Below are 24,086 nucleotides of genomic sequence, written 5' to 3' on the forward strand. Positions count from 1 at the left end.
AAAAGGCAAACGGCGGCTATGTTAATTGTCTCTACTCTATATCATCAACACAATGGATCATTTATATTTAATGAATTAATTTGGAAGAATGGCACACAGGCTTAAGAACAGGGAACAAGGAATAGAATTCCCAGTTTTGAAATTTGAAGAAAATTTGCAGGTAGCTGGCAGCTATTTGATGATATTACTTTGCAAGATCTTGTACCAATCTAAACCAATCATTTTGTATGGCGTGAATGCCTGCCTTGAGTCCTCGACCTCACCTAAAATACTTTGAAAATATTTTGTGGGTCTATGGCCGGATAATGCTAAATTTTGTTTAGTTCAAAAAAATTGGCTCAAAATTTGGATTCTTCCTACTTGTGTTGTGATTGGCGACCATCATCATAGACCCAGTAGTCATAAGTGGCAACACATAATGGAATTCTTTTCCGATTTAATCATTATCATGATTTAACAATTGAGAAATGCTGCAATTATTGAGTTATATTACCCCACAATGCTACCTGCAGAAATCAATTTCCAGTACCAAAACATAATTACATATAGTTATAGAATCATTATCGGGATTTCTTCTATTAAATGACATAACCCCATGTATCTATGGGGCTCAGATTAGCTAGCTTGGGAGTCAGTTTTATTCCAGACAAGGTGAAATGGCAGAACTCATCTTGGGGCAATTTGAATTGGCCCAATGAATAACTAAAATGATAGTAAATAGAGTTCATTTCTGTTATAAGAGAAATAATAAGAAGTGTTTGTAACCATTAAAATTTAAATTTTAAATTTATTCAATATTATTTTATAAAAATAATTATATAAATTAATTAAATCATACTCAAATTCAATAACATTAATTTTAATTCGATATATTAAAATCTGATAATTTATTAACAACAAAATCTAGAAGCTTTTAAACCATTTTAATTTTCTATTACTGGTTCATATATAAAAATAACTTTACATCTACTTTTCAATTTATATTTGATTCATTATTTGTATATAAAATTAACTTTGCATTTACTTTTCTTCATTGTTTATAAACTCTAATTGATCGGCGCCTCATCAATTTTTATATAAATAAATATTAATATTGATAAGGATGCAATTCATGGATTGCTAGCATCCGGCTTGTGTCGGTCATAGATAGGTCGACATCCAAGCTTGACCCTGTTCGAAACACAAATCACAGTCAAAGCAAGTGGCATCGAGCCATCGACAACTAATCTCAGCTAATATCACACACCGGAAAGACAGGAATTGTCAAATCAAAACCAACGTTAAAATTTTCTTCCAAGCTCACAAAAGTAAAAATTTGAAATTCCCAGTCCAGGGGGACTAGCAAGCTGGAACATCAAATTTATCTCAAATGGTGTATATATTTCATGCTATCAATGACTGCAAATGGTATTTCATAGTAAATCACTGGGATTTTAACCATCTCTGCCTGCCATATCTCGACTATTTATCTCAATTTTCTGTTTGAAACACTTGAATATATATATATATATATGAAGAAATTAACATGAATTGGTAAAATATTTGGGCTTAATCGTGAATAAAGCTATCATATTGGGGGTGTTCGTCCAAACAAGTCCAGTGAAATAATTAACAACTAATTGAAGGCTGGGTTGACCATCAGTTTCAAGGTATAAATACATATGTATATTATTTATATATATGTATAAATGTACAATGATTCATGTTGCTTTCAAATGGCTGTCAAACAACCCCTTCTGATTTGGATGTGGCACCATACACAAAACGTAACATTTCCTTTTCAATGCTTCAAGTTTTTTTCAAAGTAGGGTTTTGTAATTAGGTTAACATCGCATGGAACTCTACTGTTAGTACGTAACCCCAAATATTGGCACTCAATCAATCAAAGCATAACAGTTCTTGTCTGTAAACAATTACTAGTAGAATATCTATTTTTCGAATCAATCAGATTTTCTGTCATTTTAATTAAAATTATATTTTTAAATATATAAATAATTATTATTGAATAAATAATTAAATATTTTTAACTAATTTAAATTTTGATATGTACTATTTATTAATAATAAATATAAATATATAAAATAAATATAAATTATTTTTATACTGATATAATATATAATTCGTATTTAGTTTATCGATTACTTGACCGACATCAACATGCTCAATGAAAATGTCACGTTTTCTTATCCTATTGTTGTTTTTTTTTTTCTCTCTCATTTCATCTTTTTTGGGCGTTGGGATAAGTCCTCTTTGGTTCACATAGCAACATTTTCGACAAAAGAGTACTGAACCGACAAAAAGCCATGATGATAAAGCATATATTAATCCCTTCTGGTCCTATAATATCTATGTTCATCCATTTGTCAAATTAACATGTTTTGATGGGTTGAAAATTTCATGACCGGAGGGGTCCGCATGGTTGGCTACGTAACTCATTTTGCTTGTTTTATTTACTAAGAAGGTTTGCCCCCTCTCGATATTCCCGCTTGTCTCCTCTTTTGAAAATTTTCTTGGTACTTCGCTTTTAGTACAATTATAAAATGCATTTTTTTAATACAATAAAAATTTTTTAATTGAGTTTTAGAATGGATTTTTAGCAAATCGAGCGTATGAAAAGTTATAAATATCAATTTGAATAAATCTTTTTTAAGTTCCAATGCTATATAAGATTTCATTGTTGCAACCATTCATGCGAGCAGAACACCAGGGTTGCGCGCTCGAGTCCTCACTTAAGCTATATATATATGTATATATATATGGATATCGGTGCTTGTGATATATGTTTACAACAACACCGCCAGGTTGATGGAATATAGAACAACTTGGGTATTCTACAAGACATAGCGATTTAGAGACAGCCGGTGGCTATAGCAACCAAAATAAAATTATGTAATATAGAAGAATTAATATATGGCTCTAGCGCTTCTTTGTCGTTGTTCCAAATGTTTAACACATTTGCCACGTATGCTTACTATGGCCCGATTTGAATTCTCTTGCAATGTCAGTACAGTGCGAAATCAAAATTTAATCGTACTGTAATTTCATTTGGTGTAGTGTGACGGGGATCAATCCTGCATGCTGAAATCTTTTTTTCAATTAAACGAAGTTTTTTTCTTCCAGTTACAACGTATTTTCCTTTTATATCTTTTTTTTTTATGTAATCTACAATACAATGACCACATATCTATGGTATCATTTAATAGCTTTTTATCTTTCATTGTTTTTTATTTTTTTATTTTTTTGCATGACTTAAAATTTTAATTATTATTTTAATAAGAATTTTTTTGTTATTAAATATTTCAAATAACTTGTAATACTTAAATTTTTAATTATTATTTTATTATAATTTACTATGTATCAATATTTTGATTGAATAAATTTTTAATATATTAAATGATAAATAATATTAAAATATAAATAAAAAATAATTTGTTAATATATTTTTAAATTAATGTTTTTAATGAGGTTTTTTATTATAATTTTCTTTGTCATCATTTTTATTTTGTATTTAAATATATATATTTTTATTATAATATTTAATTTTATTATTATAATAATTAATTTGACTTTTATTGTTGTTTTTAATTTTATCATTATTAATTTTACTGTTCTTTCGAATGGACGTGAGAAAGGAGAATGGAAACACGAAACTATTGCCTACCTAAGATAATTAAGGCATAACATAAAAGGATAGGCAGAGGCAAATTATTTTGATGGAACGTCCATTGTTTGGTGTAAGGGATGGGCGGCATAACTTCCCCTGTTAGCTTCAATGCCTTGTCGGTCCACGGTGAGCGTCATGCCAAATGATTAGACTATTTTTTTTTTCAAAAATATTGGCTTCATTTGGCTACATCTCACCAAAACTTGCGATGGACAGTAGTCATTACGATTTGCAAGATAATGCGAGGGCCATATAGCTGATCACCTAGCTACTCGTATCATTTCGTCGTGGGAAAATGTTACAAAAAAGGAAGTTATATTTTTCTACGTAGTCTTGGCCTACTAGCTTTTGTATATGGCATTTCTGTGAAAAAAAAAAAAAGAAAAAAAGTAATAAGCTAGAAAAGTAAATTGATTACATGATAGACAATTTCTAACGTCTCCTTCTCGCAATTCATTTTTAGGGGTGAAAGATAAATTGATAATATGTAAAAATTTATTTAAAATTTAAATTTAATTAATATTTATTTAATAATAAAATTTTTATCAATATTTTTATTAAAATTTACTAAAAATTTTATTTAAATTTTGCATATTTTATTTATATAAAAAACTTTTTAATTTATTAATTTAGATTTTAACTTTTAATTTTTATTAAATTAAAAAATTTTATCTAAATTTTACCTAAAAAATTTTATCTAAATTTTGTCACGGAGCTTGAGACAGTTAGAATGAATAATTGAAGCATCTAAGGGTTTGAACTTTTTTGCACTAATGACTTGTTGAACCAGTTAGCTAAGCCTGGAAATATGATTCATTGAAGCATAAATCAATGTCCTACAATGGCGACAACTGAGGATACCACGGGATGTGACTATTCAGTAGCGTATTTTTGGGAAAAGGTAAATAGACATCCAATAACTTACTCCATCAAAACCAGAGTTTAATGAGCTCAGTTTTCCAGTGCATCCCTGTGCTTTGGATTTAATGAAAATCATAATCACTTATGGAATTAAGGGGTTAAAAAAATCCAAAATGACTTAAATAAATTATAAAATATTACTTATAATTATTTTTTAAATTTAATAAATAAATATATATCAAATATATTTATATATTATTTATCAAACATTTTATTAATTTTTATAAAAATTCAAATATAAATAAATTTTATTATGTTTATAACATATTTATTTAATTAATAAATTTTAAAATATTATTGTTTATAATTATTTATTAAATTTAATAAATAAATAAAAACTAAATACATTTAAGAACTATTTATTAAATCCCCTATTCATTTATACCTCTATAGAGAAGTAGAGTATTCATCCTCCGATCTTGCTTGTTACAACCAAAAACTAAAAATCTAAAATTTTTATTTTCGATAAATTTGAAATTTTCAAAAAAAGTTTTCAGATATATAATGATGTCATTTTTTAAAGTTTTATTTATTTTTATCACATTATTTATTGGTAGATATGTAAAAAGATTACAAGTGATAAACTTAGAGAATACAATGAAATTTAGTAACTAATTATATTTTATATTGATGAAATTACTTTGTCGAGTATTCACTGACATATTACAAAGTCATCAAATTTTTATAAAAATTTTTTGTACTAAAACCTTTATAAAAAATCTTAAGTTTATTTGAAGAAAAAGAAAGACCTCTGTAAATTATTTTTGTATTTTTCCAAAAACAAAAAAAGGGTTTGTATAGTTAATTAAGTATCTTCTTATTTGATAAGTATAACTATTTATTTTGAATAGTCATTTGAAGAAAAATGAAGAGCTTTGCAAATTATTTCTGTATCTTTCGGAAAACCAAATGAGCTTCTATAGTTAATTAAGTATCTTATTATTTTACAAACATAATTATTTATTTTGAATAAATAAAAATTGTTTGTTTTAAAATTGTCAATTTAAACAAATATATCTATCTATTTGTGTAGACTAAACTAAACCAAACACTTAACTAAAAAATTAAATTTTAAATAAAATAAGATAATATTTTATTTACTGCACTAAATCTCAAGTATCATAAATTAAATATTAATATATATTAATTATTTAATTAAAATAAGACTAACCAAACTTAAAAATCCAAACCCATAATTTATTAATCACTTAAATTCAAACCCAATAAATTTCTACTCCTTTTTAATTTAAATAATGGTCTTATTTTTTTAATATAAAATTATTTTTCATACTTTATTTGAAAATTCTCTAACACTGTTTCTTGAGTATTTGGACGAGAGTGCAATTATGTTGCATGTTCCATGAGCTAGAATAAAGACAAAACCTGATTAAGTACACCTTGTGTAGGATTGTATGCTGGAACCGAAATGATCACTCATTGATAATGAAACCCTACCCGATATAAGAAAGAAAAACCTAAAGCGTCTTCAACTGTAATTTACGAACGAGGGGGGCAAGATGATCATCAATATATGGCTTCTCATTGATCTCCTGAAAATCCACTTGTTATTTAGAGTTGGATTATATTGACGGTGGAGGCTTTAGTTTGGTGAAGTATATTTGTCGGGATAGCTGACTCATTTTGGCCAAATCTTGAATTACGCCCACTTGGTTTTTTTATTGGAGATGAAATTTCAAGAACCTGATCTTCTTGCATTATCAATTCTGCCTTATGGGATTGAAATGCCTTTTTTTTTTTGTGGGTATTACTTATTTGTGGTCATGTCCATGCCATTTCTAAGATATATATATATATAAGATATTTCTATGATAGCCTGTTGACTCGTGTATGGTCACGTTGCTCATTAATTAAATGTAGAATGGAGCTGTAAACGGAATTTGAAGCAAGTACCAATTATTTTGTAATTTTTTATTATTATTTATACATATTATATATAAAGAAATAATATTAAAGTTGTTAGAGGTATTTTTATATTTAAAAGGTAAATTAATTTTTTTATATTAAAAACTATCAATAAATAATTAGGATTATATTTGATTTTTGAGTTATCTGATATGTATAATGTTAAATCTTAAGGTCATTATCATACGTGTGATCTATTATGTGCAGTTCATGTTTGCCAGAAGGGCATAAAGTTATGGTATGGCCCGAAGGCGCAAGGGTTGTTCGTGACACCTTGTCAAATTTATTTTTGACAAATATATGTACTTCTTTTTTAATGTTCTAAAATAATTTTTTGAATATCTAAAATTTTTTATATATTTTAAAATCTTTTTTAATTCTTTTAACATTAAAAATCATAAAATTTAATATTTAATATTAAATATATTAAAATTAAAAAATATATTTTTAAATTTTATAAAAATTAATATATAGTAAATATTTTGAGACGAAAAAAATATATAAAGAGGAAACGGAGCAAGTGGTGCAACATTTTCTGGGGCGTGAGAGAGAATATGGTCCCGATGCTCCAATTAAAGCGAGTCAAACGAGCATTAGTGATAGAAATGGGACATATGAGGGGATGCGAACCAAAAGAATTGTCAAATCTAACTCAAAAGTAGACCCCTCCTCTTTGCATTATTATAAGTTAGGTGGTTCCATGACATTCTCTTTTGGTTACAATTGGTGCCCCAATTAAATATTTGGTAAGGTCGAATTAATTCCCTTTATCCACCCCCCTCACAACAATGATTGCTTCATGCATTCATTCATGCACTCTCCCAAAATATACTAGAAAACACAACCATTGAACATTAATTTCTCGTGAAGTCATTCTCAGGCTTTACTAATAATTAGTTTAGCTAATTATATTTTTTCGTATTTCAATAAAAAAAAGTTTTAATCATAAATATATATATGTCTAGATTTATGTACTCAATTTGATTGGACTAAAATTTAAATACTTTTTTAATTTTAAAATATTTGTCATATATTAATTTTTACGAAATTTATTTATTTTTATTTTCATGTATTTAATTTTATACAAAAATTTAAATTTTTTTATAAAATTAAAATTTCATGATATTTTGTGTCATAAAAATAAAAAATAATTTTATAATATAAAAAAGGTAAGAGCTTTAGATATTCGAAAAATGAAATAAGATATTATTTTGAAACATATCAATAAGAAAAAATAGATAAAAAAAAAAAAAGACAGAAGAAGTATAATTTTTTAAGTCTAAATTTGACTTTATTACAATATTTTATTAATAAATAATATATTTTTATATAATTTTAATTTTAAAATATAATATAATATATTAATATTTTATTAATTAAATAATATGTAAATTATCGTGTTAAACCAGGCTCATGTTTTGACATTAAAAAAAAAATCATAAGGACAAATCTAATGAGAAAGATAGGGTGTTTATTAATATATTATAAACTAAAAAATAAAAAATTTAATGAAAAATTTTTCTCTAAAACTTCAAAAAAAATTTCAAGACACTTTTTTCATCAACGAATTTCATGAATTTATTATTAATTATATATATATATATTATAAGTAAACATTAAAAAAAAAAAAAAAGGTCCACCTTTTAGCTTTGGACTTGGCCGCATTATAACATTCCTAATATCAAGAAGTTAGTTTTTCAATGTAGATAGATTAATTGTGGCACTAAAAAAAATTGGAATAATTACACGAAACACGTGTGTATCACAAAAATAAAAAAATAATGAAATACCGCATATTAAATCATAAAAGAGGAAACGACAACAATTGAATGAAACCAAACCACATGAGGAAAAATAATAGGAAAAAAAAAAAAAGAAATTTGGCAATACGTTAGCCATTTCTTTGTAACGCATTTCACATGCAAAATGCTTTGAAATGAAGATGCGATATATATTACTTTAAAAAATAAAGCAACTTTTAGTCTTTTACACTATTCTGTCCTTTTCTTTTAAAGGGAAAGGAAACTAAAGAAATACTTAAATACAATAAAGTAGAATTATATTCTTTTGCTCTTTTTTTATATATTTTTTTATTTGTTCAAAAAGTTGTTTTTTAGAATTTAAATATCTTTTTTTTTAGTATTAAAAAATATGAAATATCAATTTTTTATAGAATAAAATTTTAATATTATATACTAAATTAATTTTTTTAATATAGTAAAAATTAATGAAAAACTAATAAATGAGAAACAATGAGTAATAATTTTGAAAAACTAAAAAATTAAAAGAAAGAGTAAAAAAATAAATGATTAATATCACGAATGATACTTAAAAAATAATAAAATATTTGTTTTGATTCTTAAATTTTAAAAATTTTTAATATGATATTTGATTTATAAATTTATTAATTAATATAATATTTAAAAATTTATTTATTTATCATATATTATTATTTGGATTAATAATATTTAAAATTAATATCTTATTAATAAATTAATAATTTAAATATTACATGAAAATTTTTAAATATTAAATATCATTTTAAATATTTTATTATAATTTAAAAATTATTCATAAAATTAATTCAAAAATAAAATCCGCAGTTGATGATGGTACCTGTGCGCGGTACAAACTGTTACATACAAAACTTATGCTGATTTCCCGCTTTCCTCTTGGCTTCTCGCAGCTCACAAAAGAATAATGGAATGAGCTGCAAAAAAGTTGTCTACGGGCGGGACCACCTGGGGGCCAGACCTTTACCCTCATTACTTAACACGTGTCGGCGAGAGAGAAAGCAGGGGTCCACCGGATCCAACCCCCAAATTTGACAGACATCTTGTTGCGTTGTGTGCCGACTCTCTTCTATCATCTCTCCCGCACGTGAATCATCCCTTTCATTTTACTCCCAACCTTTTTCAGCTTTTTCAAAATTTCAACTTAAAAAAATTTTGAATATTAAGTTTCAATAATAAAAAATTTGATTTTTTAAAAATAAAATTTCAGTTTTAAATTATATGAATAAAAAAATTTATCTTCTTATAAAATTTGATTCGATTCGATTTTAAATTAATTAAAATTTAAAATATCATCAAATACAAAAAAAAAAAAAAAAAAATAGTGAAATGTATGAGCGAATTGTTATTTTTTCATTCTATAATTTTGATTTAAAACTAACAACTTTGCATATATGTAAAAAAATAATAATAGTGTTTTTTAGAAAAATAATAGTACTTTGTTTTTAAAACACTTGTTAATATTGTTAACAATGACACTTAATATATCTATAATTTATTTTTTATTTTCAAGTTTGATTTATTTTTACAAAAAAATTTGATCATTTAGATAATTATTCATTTTTATTAAAACTAATATAATTAGAGTAAAAGTAACACCTTTTCTTAAAATTGAAAGCAGCTCTTATTTTGTTCCAGTCTCATACATATAAATATATAAATATATATATATATATATTTCTCATATATATTTTAATGGGTATGTTTTTTTTTAATTTTTTCATAGTTTAAAAATAAAAAAATTATAAATATGAAAATTTATATTCAAATTTATTTAATGTTTTTTTTAATAATATTTACATGAATCAATATATTAAATATTACAATTTTTATTTTCACTTTAAAATAAATTATTGATCTAAAAAAAAAATATGTTGCATGCTGTTTAGATGATGCATTCAACATTAAAACTAACAAAAACTAAAATACTAAAATTTGGATTAAAAATCTCTTATTTTAAAGAAGGTATTTCCAAAATTGATATGAGGGTGTTCTCATCATGACAAAATCTTTTATTTTCTTATTTAATAATAAATTTAAAAATAATTAAAAATAATAATCATTGGAATTGTATTTAATTTAATTTAATTTTTTAAATAATATATAATATTATAAAATTTTTAAATTTAATTTAAATTTAAATTAATTTTTTTTAAATCGACTCGATTAGAATTAAATTATATCTTAATAAAATTATCAATTTTTAAAACTTATTTTTTAATATTATTTTAATATAATTTTTTTGTATTTAAATAAATTCGTAAATATAATAATTATTTTTTCTATAAAATTTTAAAAATATATAAAATTAATAAAAATAAATAATTTAATATGATTTATTTTTTTATTTTTATATTTTAATTTAAAATTTAATCTAAATTTAATGTTTAAATTTAATTCGAATTAAAAAAAAAATTCAAATTAAACTCAAGATTATAATTTTAAATTAATTTTTTAATTTTTTCAATATTCTTTTACACGCTGAAAACACGTACAAGTAATGACCAAAGTGACGCAAGTATGCAATAAAGACTAAGGGGAGGGGGGGACCCAACTAGCTTAGCTGACAGGTTGAGTCACCGGGACCGCTGCATTTGGTTGGAACAGGTATCAGTATTTGAATCAACCGGCTCTCATTAATCCTCACCACTTCAACAAAACGAAAACTAATTCCTGAAATACTGAAACACCACCCTTATGGTAGTCTGCACCTAAACCCTTAGCTCTGCTTTTGTCATCATTCACTATCTCTGACAATATGGGATTTATGATGCACTATTGTAGCTACGGTGCACCATCGCCCCAATTTTGATTTCTTGCATCCCTTCTTCTTTTGCACTGTTTGTGGTCCCACTCTTCAGGACTGATATAAGATAAAGGATTCCAAGTAAAACTATCATCGCACGCCATCAGTTTTTAATAATCAATGGTGCTCATCATAATTTATATTAATATTTTAAATATAAAATTTATTTTATTTTATTAAAATTTTAAATTCTATTATTTTTTTAATATGTTTAAAATTATAGATATAATTTTTTATCTCCACTTTTGAAAAAAAAAAGCACTAAAAGTAAAGGGGGAAAGGAAACTATGCATCATTTGTCAGTTTCATAGTCCAATTGTAATTTTCGACTGAAAATTTCTTTGGCAATGACTTACAACTTGAGGTGCGATGCATGGAATAATTTGGTGGAAAATATAGCTCCATGCTTTCATCATTTACATCAATTAATCTCTGCCGTAGCCTGTCTAATACAACAACTCTCTAAGAAAAGCCTTTCTAAAAATGAAAACAGAAAAACTCTAATGTCACCTTGGAAAGCACACGCAAAACTTCTCCTATAGCCTTCTCGCTCGTTCCCCTCTTCGGACCACCACGTCACCCTTTCAACTCCTTTTCACATTTGAACCCAATCCGCCCGTTCCACGTGGATCTCTTTGACGTTGACATCTCTGTTTTTACATCTGTCCCCTCCTCTCCAAACACCCCCTATAAATACCTTCCTCACTCCCTCGCCTCTTAGAGAGTCTCTAGGTGCAAGTAGTTTTGGTGTCTGATCTTTGCCCTTTACTTTTATTTTACCCTTCGATATGGCTTCTATTTACCACCTAGCCACTCTCTTGCTCCTCTGTTTAATCCATCTTTCCTTCTCTGAGTTAGTTCAAGAGCAACCTCTCGTGTTAAAGTACCACAACGGTCCACTCCTAAAGGGGAAAATCACCGTTAATCTCATCTGGTACGGGAAGTTTACTCCCATCCAACGGTCCATAATCGTCGATTTCATCAACTCTTTGAGTTCCGGCGAGGCCAGACTCCCTTCCACATCATCATGGTGGAAAATTACCGAGAAATACAAGGGAGGAGGTTCATCCAACTTAGCTCTAGGCAAACAAATCCTCTTCGAAAATTACCCACTCGGTAAAATCCTTAAGAACCCACATTTGCCAGCCTTGGCCAGCAAATTTAACGGCGTCAATACCATCAACATCATCCTCACGGACAAAGACGTTGCCGTCGAAGGCTTTTGCATGAGGTGCGGGACACACGGATCAATCCGGCTTGGCCGAGGTCCGATTCGTGGGACTTTTATCTGGGTAGGAAACTCCGAGACTCAGTGTCCTGGTCAATGCGCCTGGCCATTTCACCAGCCTATTTACGGACCCCAAACCCCTCCTCTAGTTGCTCCCAACGGAGACGTTGGAGTTGACGGAATGATCATCAACTTGGCCACCCTTTTGGGTAACACCGTTACCAATCCGTTTAACAATGGGTATTTCCAGGGGCCAGCCAACGCACCGTTGGAGGCGGTTTCAGCTTGCACCGGTATGTTCGGGTCGGGTTCGTACCCCGGATATCCGGGAACTCTCCTGTTGGAGAAGAGTACCGGGGCGAGCTACAATGCGAACGGGATTAACGGAAGGAAATACTTGTTGCCGGCGATGTGGGATCCACAGACATCAATGTGCAAGACCCTTGTATAATTGTACACGTGGCGGAAATCAATGGTGAATGGAGATGATGGTACACGTGGCACAGATGTATATAGTTGGGGTAAATGTACGGCGGAGGGAAGTAGGCCTTTTGTTTGTTGTCGTTTTGCGTGACGTGTAAATTCTACGTAGTTTTGTATAAAAAAAAAAAAAAGAAAGCGGTGTGGACTTAGCGAAAGGAAATGTGAATGTGAGATAATAATGAAAATATTAAAGATGTGAAAGTTTGTTTCTACTTTTTGGGCTCTTGATTTAATTTGTCTGTTTTAAATTTGTTTTGAACGGTTGAGGATAACATCTTAAGAGAAATAGGGCCGAGGGGATTTTTGAAGATTTAGATAATTTTAAACACGGTGAATAATTATATTAAAAAAATGAAAAAAAAATTGAGCTTAATTGATTAATGAGATTAATGGATTCAAGTTTAAGCACGAGGTACATGCATCTTAACCTAAGAAAATGAGAGAGGGATTGATGTGACCAAACTCAGTTATTGGCAGAAGCGAAAGGAAAAACCCAGTTCACGGGAAGGAAAGAAGTGTCACCTGTGTCTTAAACACTTTCTTTTTTATAATGAAAAAGCGTAATTCATTGCATCTGGAAGGGTCCCTCCTATAGGAGTGAAACGCTTGTGAATGGTGGTAATGACATGTTTTGGTCAGTTACATAAAAAGTTGTTCCCATTGAAGGAGTGTTGATTTCATAAATGTTTCAGAATAGTAGAGGATGGGACCACATTATCAATAGAGGACTTCAAGTTCAGAGCAATCAAGCAGCTCATGCATCATATCTACTCTAATCCATTACATGTGGAAAAGCAGCTGCATCTGCTTTTTTTCTTTTTCTTTTTTTAATTTATTTTTTCACTTGCAAAGAAGCATGCTTTTGTTAATAGGAGAATCATTTTTTTTTTCTTTTTGATTTGCTAAAAAATGAATTCAAATTCAGATCTTCCTGAAAAGTTAGCAAAAAAATATTTACGCATTACTGAATTAAATATTTCAAATGATAATTTTTTAATCTAACTATGACGCCCATTCTTAGGAGCAAATTTGTCACAATTTCTATTTTTTTTTTATAAAAGAAACTGCAAAACTTAAAAAAATGATTGTAAATCTACTTTAAAATTAGATCATGTAAAGCGATTATGTTCTATAATATTTCTACAATGAGAAAGAAGAACCTCCAAATTCATAACTTTCAAATATTTAAAATTTTAACATGATATATAATTATTAGATAAGTTTAAATCTATTAATTCATGAGGAAGTCAACTTATTCACGAAGTTTGAAAGATTTGACTGACAGGACAAAAACGGAGTTGACCCTCTTCATAATATATAATGATAGCATATACTATTACTAATCATATTATTATTATTAGTATTAATTATTATTATTAAAACATATAATTCTTCATGGTTAAAAAAAATCTATTTTTTCAACGGTCTCAATTGCAATCAATCATTTATTTTATAGAATACTTCTGTTCCAAGGACCACCTTCAAACCCAACAAGAATAAAAATGGGTCCCTGTACATCAAACTTCTGATCCCATTACCAAGTTGGAGGCGTAGGCCGCGTATCAGTCGGCAATGCCTAGCCCCGAAACCATGGTTGCTGCCTGCTGATTTGCTAACAGCCTAACATTTGACTACTTTCAAGGTGTTGCAAATGGAAATGAATTATCCAAATTCTTAAATCTACTTCTGGTTTTTGAATTTAGAAACTGCTAAAAGAACCATTGAATTCTCAAGAATCGAGTAACAATAAAAAAAAATTCACCACAGAATTGAACTTAGCCAAAAAGGGGGCAGCTCAACATAATTGAAAAACATGAATTTAGGTGAGGCAACATTGGTAGTGCAAGAAACATATTGTGCAGAATTCACCATAAAAAAAACTAGACCACAATTCTTGCATAGTTTTGGGACATCAACCAAATCGACGGGGCAAAAGTAAATCCCTCGTAATCTACCCAAAACATAGCCCCAGAGAAAGCGGTTACCGAAAATATTTGGAATTACTACCATGGTCCAGGTATTTAATAATAGGGGTTGTAACGCGTTGCCATCCTCAACCTTGGAACCTTCCTGCAATTTATAGGATAAAGCTTAACATCCTTTCTTGACGTTGCAAGAACTTACTGACATATGACAAGGTAATCTGATAATAAGATGAAAAAACCATGGCTGCAAGACATACCCGTATCCATAAGGAGCAAAGAAATATGGAGCCATAAATGGACTCCTGGGTCGCATAAAAGGGTTGGACCGGCGTGGACGACATTGTTTCATCCCAGGAATATTGGTGCGCTTAGCAGTAACCTACAATGATATCAAGAGCACTGTGTTTAAATAGTTTAACAAATGGAAGTTTAAAGAGAAAAATCCAAGTCCATTGCTATTTTTCTTGGTGTACAAAAAGCAGTGTTTTTGTCTCAAAGAAAAAGAGTAGAAAGAATAAATAGAAAAAGCAAAGGAACTAAAATTTACCTTCAACTGCCTGCCACGTAGCTCAGATTCATTCAGAAGAAGAGCCTCTTGAACAGCCTCAGCTTCAAGGAACTCCACATAAGCATAACCTTTTGGCTGGCCATACTTGTCTGTACGAATAGTAACTCTATTTACGGTTCCACAAGACTGGAAATGCTGTTGAACTTCTTCAGGCGTACATGAATAATCCACCTGCATTCTCAGAATGTTTTAATATGTAGCCAGTAAACAGTGCACAACAGGATTTAAAAGAAAAAATTAATTAGAAACCAAGAGACAGTCATCATTACAACAAAACAGAGGCTAAACAGCAGACAAGGTCACTTGCAGCAAGTATCTACAAACTACTCACCTTGTTAAGAAAGGTCAGACCAGCCTGAAAAAAGACCAGGTCTTAGTTTCCATAGTTAAATAGCCAGTCTGCTCAGGAGTTTCTAATTAAGGAGCCAAACTAAAGAAGGAAATGGTTAAATCTTCTCAAGCAGTTAGCAATCACACAGGAAAGACGTTGTCGATAGATAGGATTGACACATTGATTAATGGTCTAATCACTATAACCTAAGTAAATATAGAAGGATTATAGTAATTAAGTTTGCATTCTAGAAGAAACTAATTTGATGCCACAGGCATCTCTAGGAAAGCTAGCAGTTAAAAGTAAAGGAAACAAACCTTTGTTCTCATTTCCTTTTTCCTTTTTCTTTACGGGGCAGGGGGTTTAAGACATAAGAATAAAGATTACTGGAAAGAAACCAGCGATCTCTACTTGTCCAAGCAATGAAATAAAAAGAGATCAAAGACCCCTCACCATAAGAAAGCAAGACACCTAGAAATTCCTCAACCATTGACCACCAGCAAAAGCAGCACTCTGAATTGCAAATAAGCCAGCAAATACCCACAGCTAGTCTTTTCTCTGCAAAGCACGTTCTTTCAACAGATTTGAGACCGATTTTCAGGAATCTTGAATCAAAATTTGTTCTCCATCCATCCCGACCAAGTAATCAAGTTAAACCAAGACAAGATTCTTTTACAATGCCAATGCCTTCTTTTTTTTTTCTTTTTTTCTTTTTTTTTTTTTTTGCTTTTTTCTTGCTATTTCAAGTAATGTCAATTGAAGGATTTTTGCAAAATCCTTGCTTTTATATATATTTTTTTAATTTTTTTTCTTTTCTCCTTCAGATTTTTTCTTTACTGAAAGGCTTCAAGTTTTCTTTCCTTCAAATTTTGACTCAAAAGTTAACACTCTTGTTTTTATCATCTCTCTTCAATCACATAAATATAGTATGGCCTGTATGTATCCTAGCTCAAGAACATTTATATCAGCTATTTTCACTCAACCCCTGAATTATTAAATCAGAAAACTTGAAGAATGAAGCTTCACCTGCAATTATAGTAAAAAATAAAGTCAACGAAGGATTCTAAACTGAGAAATCCTTCAAATGTTAAAGGCTCAAGCTTTACATCTAATAATGAAGGAAATGCTCACTTGGTGAAACAAGAAAGCAAATTGCAGCATTTCTAGTTTTCTACACAAGAGAAGTGAAAGGGAAAAAAGGTACAATAAGATAAAATACTTATTCACATCTATTGAATTAAATCTGTTGTGTTATCACCATCATGAGTTAAATATGCCATAAATAGTAGGTAGTAAGGTTACCACATTATGACCCTCCTACTTAGCAATGCCATTACCAAAATCCTTGAATTTCAGATTTCAAAGACACTACTTGCTACTACAATAGTTACTAAAACCAAACCTTAAAAGTGTATCAACTTGATAAACTTTAGAAGGGCAGCACCCAAAATAAATAAATCCCAGTTCACTATGTCACAAATGAGGGATATGTGACCAAACTAAGGAAAACTAATTTGGAAAACCACATGAAAAGAAGCAAAGAGAAGAAAAACAAGAACAGTCCAAACACCTATTTTCACGAGAAAACATTTTATGACAATATAACTTACATCTTATAGAAAAGTTAACATTCTTAACATTTATTTTCCTTAATGTCATAATTTTTCCGCATCTTCATTTTCTTTCCTCAATAGAAACGTTATGCTCAGAACTGAAGCCAGAACCATATCAGAGACCACAAATATTTAATTAAAAGTGGTCAACATGACTCAGAAACTGAACTGGAGTTGATAATGAAAAGAAGCCATTTCAATGAACTCTAAACAACTAATAAACTCTGCATTAAATACTTATTATAACTTTCCAAAAGACTATCTAATTCAAGTTATAATTGATATTTTTTGTTATTCCCCATGCCTAGATGAGCATGTCAGGAAAATGTAGCCTTCCATGGATGGTTTCTTCATGCATGTAAAGCAACTCCTATACTAATATCACCCATACGAGACTCCAATATTATCCAGTAAGATGCTGCTGACTTTCCAAAAGACTGTCTAATTCAAGTTATAATTGATTTTTTTGTTCTTCCCCATGCCTAGATGAGCATGTCAGGAAAATGTAGCCTTCCATGGATGGTTTCTTCATGCATGTAAAGCAACTCCTATATTAATATCACCCATACGAGACTCCAATATTATCCAATAAGATGCTGCAGGGTTTTGGCTTTTAATCCAGTGTATCCACCTGATGCAACAGTAAGCTAGAACACTAGTTTACCCGGTCAAAGCGTCGACCAGATTTTAACTTCGGCTGTGAAGATTGGTCTGAATGCCAGCACTTTGCATCCTTGCTTAATTAGTTCGAATAAGAACTTGCAAGTAACATGTGGATAATTTTTAATACAAATAATAGAATTTGATTGTACCTAGAGCACCTCAAATGATAAGTTTGAGCCTGATCAGTTTCTGACTACTACTAAGACAAATTATTTAAACCCCCTACTCAAAGGCTTTTATAGCTGAAAGCATGGAAGTTGACTCTAAGGATAAAACTGCATATATTCACCTACAGTATTGAGAAATATTTATCAATAAGTAGGCACAAGCTACACAGATAGCTAAAATGACATGCTAATCTCCTCAATCAATCTACAAAAACAAGAACAAAGTAGGCCTTTGCCCACCACGTGAGAATGGCTAAAGCATCATATTGAGGCATTACAGTTGAAATTGCTGTATCAACTCCCCAAAATGAAATTTTAAGAAAAAAATCAAACAGAACCAACACTGTTTAAGGAGAATTAAGCAAAGGCAAAGGCAAGCAATCATATAAGGGAAAGAGGCCTCACATTGCCCACAAAGACTGATCGGGAATCTACTTCCTCTCGATTTGCCTGAGATGTAGCTGCAGCAGCTGGATCTAGTTGCATAGAAACAAACATTGATAATGACTCTTAATGCTTGTGTCTTCAATTAGATCCAACAACAAAAGATGAGCATGCAACTAAAACTAAAGCAAAGAAGATAGGTAATCATCTTGTAACAGCCACATTCCCACTGGATTCAACATTCCATACTAAAGCAAACGATGCCATATAAAAACTTAGCATATGAAAATTGAAAACCCATTAGAGATTTGCTTTCGATTCGAAAGCTTTGTTAGTATCTAAAAAACAGAAAAAGCCAAATGAGTGGATTTATCAAATAGTTTTACAATCACACATTGTAAACCAAAACCCCTTTTATAGGAATTCGCAAGAGAAAAAAAACGAAGTGCGTCAATGAAATGATTTTATTCAACGTAATAACTAAAAAAAAAAAAACCCAAAATTGCAAAATGAAAAGGAGCACATTCAACCCACAAAAAGAAAAAAAAAAAAAAAAGAACCTTGTACGGAACCCATCTCCTTCTCGACCTTAGCTTGCATCTCGCGAAGAGCAGCAGCCTCTTCCTCCATCTCTTCTAACCTTCTTTTCATGTCATCGAGGTCCTGAAAATTTCTTTAAATTAGGCTTTCCTCAAAATAGAAAAAAGCCCTAAAACCAATAAAAATGTAAAATTACAGCTTCAGTGGATTCCCCAGCTGCCATGTCTACATCTTCTCCTTCCATCTCTCTTTCAATTGAATTGGGGTTTTGAAGAATAAATAAAAAAAAATCAAATAAAATTTAAGAACAGAAAGCAGCAGCTTGTCCCTTTGCTCTGCTGAGTTTTATTTTTACGGTGTTATTAGGGCTGAATTTTACCTTTCACCGCAACCTTTTTCTTGGGACAACAGATAATTAGGTTTTATTTTTTTTAAATACTTATTTTATTTATTAATGATAAAAAGCAAAAAAAAAAAAAAAGTTAATCCAAATTTTTTTATAACTGATAAATCACGTATTCATCTTTATATATTTTATATTTATTAAACATAAAATATAAAAATTACTATATCGTAATTTATAAAGCACATTAAATATAAAATATATTTTTTTAACTTTGATCAAATCCAACTTTTTTTTTCAATCATATAATTATTTATAGTATAAAATTGACAGGATTAAAATTTTGTATAGCAAATTTTATTTCCCCACCATCCAACATTATTGTGTATTTTAAAACTGAGTTATGGTTAGGGGTGTAGTCTAGTCAAACCAAGTCGAATAGCGAGAAGTTCGAGCTCAAATTTGACTCACAACTCAAAACTCGATATTCGACTCGAATTCGATCGAGTTTTATTTTTCAAGCTTAAGTTCGATTCATGATCGAATTCGAGTTACTCGAGTTCGTTCGATTAAGTTCAATTAATATGTAAAAATAAGCTCGATTCGTATACTCGACAAGAGTTTAATTATTCATGCTCGAACTTAGACTCGAAATATTTTATTAATTAAAATAATAAAAATATATTTAAATATAAAAGCTCGATTAGGTTCACGAGCTACTCGAGTCGGATATAAGAATATTCGAATTCGATTCAATCGATAAGTCGAGTTACTCGAGCTCGATTCGATAATAATCGAATCAAATTCGAGTTTTCTTCGAATCGAACCCAAATAACTTACGAATACTAATGTATCATTTATACTTCTAATTATGGTGTAGATAGCAAACACGTTCCTACACGGCTACACCTATTTCCTTGATAATGTATATCCAATTTATTTTAATTTACTCTACGCAAATTGTCCTATTCTGGACATGTGCTGGCTCGATCGATGAGCTTTAAAAATGCACAATTTCATTCAACATATACAGATCAGGATAATTTTACTAGAATTCCTGGTCTATAAATGTCTCTGCATAATTTACTTGAATTTTGTCTTTAAATTTGAATTAGGGTTTCTTTCAATTGACCAGATGTCAATCCATGAAGCTCTTGTTCAGTATATATAGATCAGATGTATGTAACAAGAATCAAAAAGTTAAGAAGAAATTTGAACTTACTCTTATTGGAGCATTGATTTCACTGATATAATCAATATTCCAAAGAAACCAAACAAGAAAAAATACAAATAAAAAAATTTGACAAATTTACAAGCAAGGACCAAATCAATGAAATGAGTTCAAGTAACCTTTATTTTTTTCTGCTGCTTCACATACATATTTTGTAGAATATGCATTTAAGAAATAATAGTAAATAATTTAAATAAACATTTCAATTTAGAATTAAATAAATAAAAAACTTTATGTGCTTGATTTTTAAATAGAATTATTCCAAGTTCACGTTCTCAGTTTTTTAGCTTATAAACTTTTAAATTGTCTGAAATTATTATAAATGAAAAAAAAAAATCATAACTACTGTTACATTCATATTAAATTATTCCCATTATGATATTCAAATTTACCTTATACGTGGTTTCATATCTATTATCTTTGCTTTTTATGGTTAAAAAATTAAAAGTAAAGGTGCTTATAGATCGAGTCAAATTGGGTTCGAACTAAATTTATATTTGGTATTAATAATTCATATGCTTGTCAGCTTATATTAATTTGAAATTTCAAGTCTTAAATTTTTTTTGAAACCCAACTCAAATTAAAAGAATAAATTATAAGAACATACATTCAACTTAATTTATATAATAAAAAAATAAAAAAGTGATTAAATTACATTTAATAGGATTATATTCAATTTATATATATAAATTAAAACTAAAAATTATATACATTTCTTATATATATAATTTTTATTTTTAATTTATATATATGAATTAATTTACATATATAAATATATATATATGAATTCGGATTGAGCAAGGTTGGACTCAGGCTTTAAATCTTTTGTTCAAGACCCAATTTGAAATTTAAATGAACCTATAATTATACTTAAGTTCATTTAATAGGTTTTAATTTTGTCTAAACTCTCTTAAAACTTAAGTGAACCTTCCAACTTTAGTGGGTAACTCGACCCTTAAATAAGTTTAATTAAAAGTTACAAGTTTATTTAAAAAAAAAAAAAAGAACTATAAGATAGAGGGAAAGGAATTAATAGATGTTACCATAAAACTTGACACATAAATATCTTCACTATAAAAAAACACAATTATCCAAATAAAATTAAAAGAAAAATTGAGAGAAAAAAAAAAAGCAAAAGAACAAAAGTTGCAAGATGATCAATAACAAAAATCCAAAAAAGAAAAAAAATTAATTGAAACTTTAAATAATCCAATAAAAATAGCTTTCGCATACAATTTTTCTTTTAATTTTTTGCCCTGGACTTTGTTTTCGTCAAAGCTTTCTTCTTTCAAACTTCAATAATCCTACACTTAAAAATTAATATTCAATAATCAACAATTTCAACGAAAAAAAAACTTTGATATAACTTCATTTATTTAAAGAAAAAGAAAGGGAACCACAGAAACCTACAATTCAAAGCTTTGATATGAACTAAAAATTAAGATCAAATAAATATATAAGAATGAACAAAATGAGAAACAGTGAGAGGAAGAGAAAACGTGAAAAATAAAAGAGAGATGGGTATTAATTTGATGTGGTAAGAAATAAAAGAAAAAATAATGAAGGAAAAAAGTTAATTTTTGAGCTAAAACTTTTTTTTTTATTTTTTGTTCAAATAAGGTATAGTTAAAAAAATAAAAAATGAAAAAAAATATAACAAAAGGTGATGTATAGAGTAAAACATAAGATATTGGGTAAATTACATATATATATATATATATATCATGTGGTTAAATGCGATTTGAATTTGTTTCATAATATTTAAAATGTGACACTTAATTACCTTATGATTTGTTTTATTGTATTTTTATCCAAAACCATTACTTTTTTCCTTTTTTTTCATCTTTTTCATCTTTAATTCATTTTTTCTCTCTAAAATCATATTAATTTTTTTTATAAAAGTTATATTCAATAAAATTTATTTCCTCTAGTTTTCTTCTCTCTAATGCTTTAATTTTTTTTTGCAATAGCTTTTTCTCCCTAAGTTAAGTTCTTTGCTTTCTTTTTGGAATTATAAACTTAAAATCTTAGATTCTGTCAAAACTCGTTATCACCATCCATTGTGTTACCATTTTCAGCTGGTACTATTGTCTTTCGTCACCAGTGACTACCACCATAAACTATAAAAGAAAATTCCAATGATAAAATCAAAGAACTCATTGTGTTGCCACACCTTTTTTTGTCAGTAGCATCTTCTTCTCCTTAGTTTGAAAAGAAACCCTAAAAAACAACCAAACAAAAAATCATCGAAAAACTCTTTTTTACAAACCCAAAAAAGCAATCTCAAACCAAGACCCAAATTTTGATTTTGTTCTTGGATGTTCCTATTAATGGTGTTTTTTGGCTGTGATGATTGTTATTGGTTGAAACTTTTTTTTTTTTTTTGCTTATTTGTTTGTATGCAAATTCTAGGTTTTGTGTCTTTTTAGGAATGAATTTTTTGTTATAAGAAATTGTATTAAATATCAAACAAATAACCAATCTCTCTTTGGTAGCTATACCAATTTCTAAAGACAACCATCAATAGAGTAAATTGTTTAGAAGAAACCCAGAAACAAACCTAGTAACCATAAAAAATAAAAAAAACTCAGAGAACCCAACTTCACCTTAAATTACTCACACTTAGTAAACCCACAAAACAATCATAAATCTACGTAATAGCCACAATAATTCAACTAGGTTTTTTTTTTTTTCTTTTTGGGTTTTGGTTTGAATTTTTTAAAAAATTTTGGATTTTTAGAATAAAGAGGAAGAGGGAGAAAATCAATTAACAGCACACACCACAGTAGCATACTTTTCTAACATTTAATTCCCACTTTGTTAAAAATTATGAAAAATTCATACTTCAAATCCAATTTTTCTTTGAAAAGTTTGATTTTGAGAAATAGCAAACAAAAAAAAATATGGGGAAAGAGTTATAGTTTATTGATTAAGCGTCAACAGTGTTAATGAAAACTAATTGAATGTCATATATACACAACTGTGGGTGGTTAAGTGTCACTTTTTAAATCTTAAAGGATAAATTGAAATCTTGTTAAATCTCAGGGTATATTTATATAATTTATCCAAAGATATTTTGTTTTGATATTGAATTGATGTAGGAAGGAAAGAGAAAAGGGAGAAAGATTTGTTAAAAAAAAAGGTAGATTTTTAATGTGGAACATGATTTCTTCGAGAATGGTAAAAAAAATCCAAATAATCAAATGAAAAAAAAAACATGAAAAATAAAGAAATATAAAGGATTAGTAAGGATAGCAAACCAATCCATCGACTCGATTTAATTTTTTAGGGGTTTTTTTTCTAAATCGAATTTTGAATCGAGTTAGGTAACAATAAAAAAATTCAAGGTCAGGGGACCTAACATATATAAAATTTTTTTTTGAATTAATTATTTAATTATATATTTTATATTTATATTAAAAATAATATTTTATATTTTAAAAATAATATTTTATTAATTTCAAGTCGAGTTAGATCTAATATGATTTTATATAATATTGAGT

General features: G+C 28.6%; 1 protein-coding gene and 1 pseudogene across 2 annotated transcripts; one reads left to right on the top strand and one right to left on the bottom strand.

Annotated features, from left to right (window-relative positions):
- Window positions 1-11,808: 11,808 nt before the first annotated feature.
- On the top strand, window positions 11,809-13,030 carry LOC111298656 (protein EXORDIUM-like 2 pseudogene; annotated as a pseudogene). The gene has a single exon (XR_016328685.1). The product of XR_016328685.1 is annotated as a protein EXORDIUM-like 2 pseudogene (transcript).
- A 1,563-nt stretch (window positions 13,031-14,593) lies between these two features.
- LOC111295317 (polyadenylate-binding protein 2-like) lies at window positions 14,594-19,370 on the bottom strand. The gene is made up of 6 exons (XM_022888763.2): window positions 19,206-19,370; window positions 19,030-19,132; window positions 18,491-18,561; window positions 15,291-15,482; window positions 15,001-15,122; window positions 14,594-14,888 (listed from the first exon to the last, which is right to left on the bottom strand). The coding sequence occupies exons 1-6, from the start codon at window positions 19,251-19,253 to the stop codon at window positions 14,840-14,842; spliced, it is 585 nt and encodes a 194-aa protein (XP_022744498.1). The 5' UTR covers window positions 19,254-19,370; the 3' UTR covers window positions 14,594-14,839.
- Window positions 19,371-24,086: the final 4,716 nt, after the last annotated feature.

Source organism: Durio zibethinus, chromosome 16, assembly GCF_047325235.1.
Source record: "Durio zibethinus cultivar Kanyao isolate XHJ-2024 chromosome 16, ASM4732523v1, whole genome shotgun sequence".
NCBI lineage: Eukaryota > Viridiplantae > Streptophyta > Magnoliopsida > Malvales > Malvaceae > Durio > Durio zibethinus.

What these genes read in the sequence shown, in the direction of transcription:
- LOC111295317 (XM_022888763.2), bottom strand. Translation starts at nt 19,253, where the DNA reads ATGGAAGGAGAAGATGTAGACATGGCAGCTGGGGAATCCACTGAAGCT. An exon ending in GATCAGTCTTTGTGGGCAAT is followed by an intron (nt 15,483 to 18,490) that starts GTGAGGCCTCTT and finishes CTGAGAATGCAG; the next exon opens with GTGGATTATTCATGTACGCC. An exon ending in TTTGCTCCTTATGGATACGG is followed by an intron (nt 14,889 to 15,000) that starts GTATGTCTTGCA and finishes TATAAATTGCAG; the next exon opens with GAAGGTTCCAAGGTTGAGGA.